The 5106-nt window shown below is 33.2% G+C and overlaps 1 protein-coding gene across 1 annotated transcript; it reads right to left on the bottom strand.

The window, feature by feature from the left end:
• Window positions 1-275: 275 nt before the first annotated feature.
• On the bottom strand, window positions 276-4811 carry LOC115454440 (sesquipedalian-1). The gene is made up of 4 exons (XM_037447031.1): window positions 4261-4811; window positions 3820-4005; window positions 2078-2221; window positions 276-1728 (listed from the first exon to the last, which is right to left on the bottom strand). The coding sequence occupies exons 1-4, from the start codon at window positions 4469-4471 to the stop codon at window positions 1568-1570; spliced, it is 702 nt and encodes a 233-aa protein (XP_037302928.1). The 5' UTR covers window positions 4472-4811; the 3' UTR covers window positions 276-1567.
• Between the last annotated feature and the right edge of the window lie 295 nt (window positions 4812-5106).

Genomic DNA, 5106 nt, shown 5'->3' with positions numbered 1-5106 from the left:
ACCGTCGTTGTCTATAAGAGTTTCCCAAGCCTTGTAAATCAATAAACATATTAAATTAGTAATTTCAATCAATGTTTTCATTTTGTTTCCATTTCAGAGACCGGAACGAATCTTCAACACATTAAAACTTTATTTTAGCAAGCCCTTATATCGTAAACTAATAAGTTTATGGACCCCTAGTCAATTCTCTTTCTCAAAATATACCCAACAATAAACATAATAATTTTCAAATGTATGTATAACAATTACAAAATATAGAAAAATAAAAATCCATCTTGTCATAGAAATAATTTATTTTCTCAAGGCATGTACACAAGAACATTATCATTCCATTATATGACAGTAACTTCAGTCCAATACACACGCGCTGTGCGCTTGAGAGCCGATGACGCGTTCACCGCGCGTTGACGAGTTAAATAACAATCGTCTACGGATATAATAGTGCTACTCAACGCGCGATAAACGCCATCATCTGCACGGCGTCTTATTGTATCATTTAACAAATAAAAATCTAATACAATACAATAATTACATAGTTTAATAATATCTCAATACACGTAATAATGTTTCAATATGGTCAGTTACGACATCCCAATGCATATCAATTTCATAAATGAGTATTTAAATATAAGCCAAATACTGAATGCAATTGTAATTGACTTTAATACTGAATAATACAAATAAATCGCCCCTATCGCATCATGGGGCAGACTACGGCGAAAATTCTGAGAGTTGTACAATAAAACTAAACTACAGTATGCAAGATAAGTCAAATATTTAAATCACTAAATAAAACTTACCAACAAGCAAAACCAATAGAACATGCAATGGTAACATATAAATTTTATTATTATGCCATAAGACTGATTAAAAATTAAACTACAGACAAGTGATGACAAAGCTTAGAGAATATAATAAGTGCGAGTCAAATAGCCTCTAGCAGCTAACGAAATTAACTAGAATTTCCTTTCATACTGAATTCTCAGATTCACGAATACAAAAAGGAATCAAAAATATTAATGTTCATCAATCCAAAATTTTAATCGAACCTCTAGTATGGTGGAGGTATAGGATAGTGGATCGCACATTAGATATTTACTCTACATTATATTCATAGATTGTCTACTTTATATCATAGAGTAATGAGTGAGACTTAGCCAAGATGTTCAGAGGCTGTGGCAAATTTTTACATATTCAAACATGTTAAACAATAATTACTATTTATATTTAAGTACATATAGAAAGGACTGAACACCTTCATAAAATTGACCATTCTGTAGAAGAAAGAATGTAAATTCAACAATAACACCTCTTTTCTGTAAGTATTAACACAAATACTACAAAAAGAAACTATTGCTTAACCATTCTTTTTTACAATAATCACTTTACTACAGACATGAACCAATCTCCGTGTCCATGTTGCAACAAATAATTTCGAATTATAGTCATTAGACGGCGCAGTCCACATTAACACGATCTAATATATAAAAACCTCATACTCGGCAACAAAACGTGGAAATCATGCTATTTTCATATCATTGAAACCTGACCAGATTGAAGGCAGCTACTATAAATTGATGAGCAGTTTGTCGGTCACCCCTTCCTTGTTTTTCGCAAGCCTTGCTCTCCATTCACTCCTGTCTGCCAGTATCTTGCGTCCGTACGCTGCGTGGATGTCCCGGAATGGTACTTTCTTACGGACTATATCTGGTCTTATATTCTCTTTGTCTGAAAAATATTATTACATATAGACTTTAATTTAATGTATACAGATTTTAATAATTGTAATTAGGAGTTTGAATTTGAGCACAACATTCCAACACATATCTGTGAAATATGGGTAAACTAGTTGCAACTCTGATTAAACTTTCGGGAATGAAGTTCTGGCTGAGTTTTTACAAATGGTCTCCTCGAAATCAAAACCCTCTAAGGAATACAATCTTAACCTATTTGTAAATAAAATCTACACAAGTAATTGCACAACTTGAATAATGACCCTGAAATATCACGGTCCACATTCCATACACACATCCAAAATATAAATGATTATTAATGTAAATAAATAAAGTTGACTTACGATGTCTACTGCCCTGCACAGTTTTACCATCACTCTCACTAACTCTGTTGAAAGGATTGTATCGCTGACCTCTTGGGGGTGCTTTGGGCTCATCGTCTGGAGGTGTGATTGTGACTAAAGCAGCTGCATCTGCAGCAGCCTCGGCTGAAAGTTTTATTTGTAAAAATAACACAGTAGCAATAGTTGGCATGCTGATAGTTTTATTTACTTTTAAGTTTTAGAACTTAACTTAAGCTTTAGAGCTTACAAGTTAGACATAATTACAACTAAGAATTTTCAATCAGAAAAAAAAACTTAGGTAAACCATTTTTTTTCTGAGTGATAGTACAATTGATAATTATTATGTCTACACTATTTTTGAAAATTATACAGAGGCCTTACCACCACCTTTTACAAAACCATCATATTGCAGGAATGTTTTGTTTCAAGCTTAAAGTAATATTACTCAGATTCGTACTATGACCTCATAAAAACAATATTGTTTTACTCCTGCGTAGGGATGGAAAAGAACGAATGATTGTTTATTCCCTGATTTAAGATGGCTAAACATTTTATGCAGTTCCAAGTCACGCATATACTAAACTGTTTAAATAAATATTAAAGTCAGAATAATATATTTTTATGTTAGTTTTATAAGTGCATTGTGAATAAAAATAAATAAGCTGTATAATTATAAAAAAATATTCCTGTGGTTTTAAGCAAACATTTTGGAAATCGGAAGTTTCTTCGGGTATGTATGCGACAGGAACAGAACGGTTTTACTAATATCATTAGACCCAAGTTCGCGGTCGCAGTTTAAATGTTTATTGTGGCAGTGGTGTAATAAAATATTATTTAATATATTTGTTTATAGTTTAAACTTGATAGTGTCGATATGATGTCAAGCAGTGAGTATAATATGCTTTAATACTTTATATGCTAAAACAATGAAGTAATTATTGCACAGCGATACTTCGAATACATTTTAAATAATAATTGCCATGAGAAATTTGGTTTAAAACATTCAATAGGTAACATATTAATAAAAATACAATAAATATGACGAGATACTAGCGTATTATGCCTAGAAATTATATAAAAATCCTAATAGGACCAATATAAAACAAAGAAATCATACATTCATGAGATTTCGACATTGGAATTTCAAGAGGTTTTTTTCATTAAAGTGGTTTGCATTTTTTTGCAGCGGCAGAGTTCTGAAAGTTTTGGGGTGACAGCTACAGTTATTATGGGAATATTAATTACTAGCAGCATTGTCTTGCTCTAAAAATTCGAAGATTTCGTATTCATTGGCCATCTAAAATCACACCATATTCATAATAATTATGCGCCCTTTTCGGATGATATACCGTTATAACACACATGATGAGTATTTAAAACAGATACGCACCTTTTTTTATATACTTTTGAAGAATATATGAAAGAAAATCCCAAAATAATGTTAAAAAAGTCTTAGAAAAGCAACTTTTATAACACTGCCAAATTTGACATAAGAACAATATTACTTCTGTCTAAAAACACTTCATGGTACGCTATTGAATGAATGATTTATGATGACGTCACACAAAACTGCTCGATAAAACATCATAGTTTTAAGCTTGTTTTAAGCTCGTCATGGTACGAAATTTCTAAGTAAGGTTATAATAAGACTGTTATAAGAGATGGTGGTAAGGCCCCAGTTTGCTTCACTAGTTTACTTATAAGTCACATGCAATAAAGAATAATTTCACTATCTACAGTACCCTGTGCCTCATCCAACTGCCTCTGCAGCTCAGCAACCATGAGCTTCATGTAATCATAGCTCGCACATGCCAGAGCCTTCATCCAAGTCTCCATGGACGCCTGCGAGTTTGTACACAGGTAGTAGGTACGTCCACCCTCACATTGGAACACTATCTTGAAACTGTATGCCTCTTCTTCTGTCAATTCTGTAATATGTAAATTAATTTATAATTGCCATGATGTAAATATTCCTTGTTTAATATTGACAAAGCAAATGACAGAGATAATTGTTTGAAAAGTGACTTACACACTAAAAGCGAAAAAGAGATTTACAGTCATTCACCAAGTAGTCTTGTGGATTATTAGCATCTGTTTATTACAAGAATAGTACAATTCTGAATAAAAAGCCACGAAAGGCCTTTTAATAAGAAGTATAAAGTTCTTTATTATAAAACCCTGACCTATAGTGCATCCTTCCAGTATAATGACTCCCACAGGCTCCTTGTCGCCTTTCTTGTCGAAGTAGAACAGGAGGTTTCCCTTGAGGGTGAACCATCTGCGCTGGTAGCTCTTCCCAACCTCGCCGCGCATGTCTAGCCACCCATCGCGGTCCACTGGAGTAGCGGACGACGCGAACGCGCACAAGTTCTTCTCGTTTACTTTCATACTCATTTATTATGATTATCAAAGATGCATATCCAGGATTTTACACAAAAAATATACAGTTTAGTTGCTGATTTAGTTAAAACATTCACTTTCAATCAATAAGGATAATAATAGGAACATTGAAGTTATAACATTGACGCCCAGTCACTGACATTGAAATATCGATTCAGACCAGATTTATGCAATTGTTGTAAACCCGGCTTTTGTAATTGTGATTATAAAACATTATACATTGACAGAGTAAATGATATGAAACCAAATTACTAAAACAAAGCGCAAAATGAATCAAAGAAAATAGCAACTGACAGCTGAACGCCTGATAATAGTAATTCACTTTTGACACTGACATTACGGGGCCATAGATTGTCATCAAAGAATTGTCATTCAATTCTACGTTGCATTTCTGAACGAACAAAATTTTTTTTTTTCCTATACCTCAGATTCTATACCTTCACTGCTACACAGGCTCTTCCGTTAATATTTTAATGAATTTATTCAATATCTTTGCATATTCCCGAGTGTGCTCGCGCGTCGCCAATTAAGAAACAATTACATAACGCTGTTTACTCAGACAGGAGCCTCAAGGGCCTATCTCACAAGTTTCAAGTAAATTGTATTTGACTGTTGAATTTAAAACAGCT

This window comes from Manduca sexta, unplaced genomic scaffold (assembly GCF_014839805.1).
Source record: "Manduca sexta isolate Smith_Timp_Sample1 unplaced genomic scaffold, JHU_Msex_v1.0 HiC_scaffold_53, whole genome shotgun sequence".
Lineage (NCBI taxonomy): Eukaryota > Metazoa > Arthropoda > Insecta > Lepidoptera > Sphingidae > Manduca > Manduca sexta.
This window is presented reverse-complemented; position numbering and strand designations above follow the sequence as displayed.

What these genes read in the sequence shown, in the direction of transcription:
- LOC115454440 (XM_037447031.1), bottom strand. Translation starts at nt 4,471, where the DNA reads ATGAGTATGAAAGTAAACGAGAAGAACTTGTGCGCGTTCGCGTCGTCC. An exon ending in GCAGTTGGATGAGGCACAGG is followed by an intron (nt 2,222 to 3,819) that starts GTACTGTAGATA and finishes TAAAACTTTCAG; the next exon opens with CCGAGGCTGCTGCAGATGCA. An exon ending in TGTGCAGGGCAGTAGACATC is followed by an intron (nt 1,729 to 2,077) that starts GTAAGTCAACTT and finishes AATATTTTTCAG; the next exon opens with ACAAAGAGAATATAAGACCA.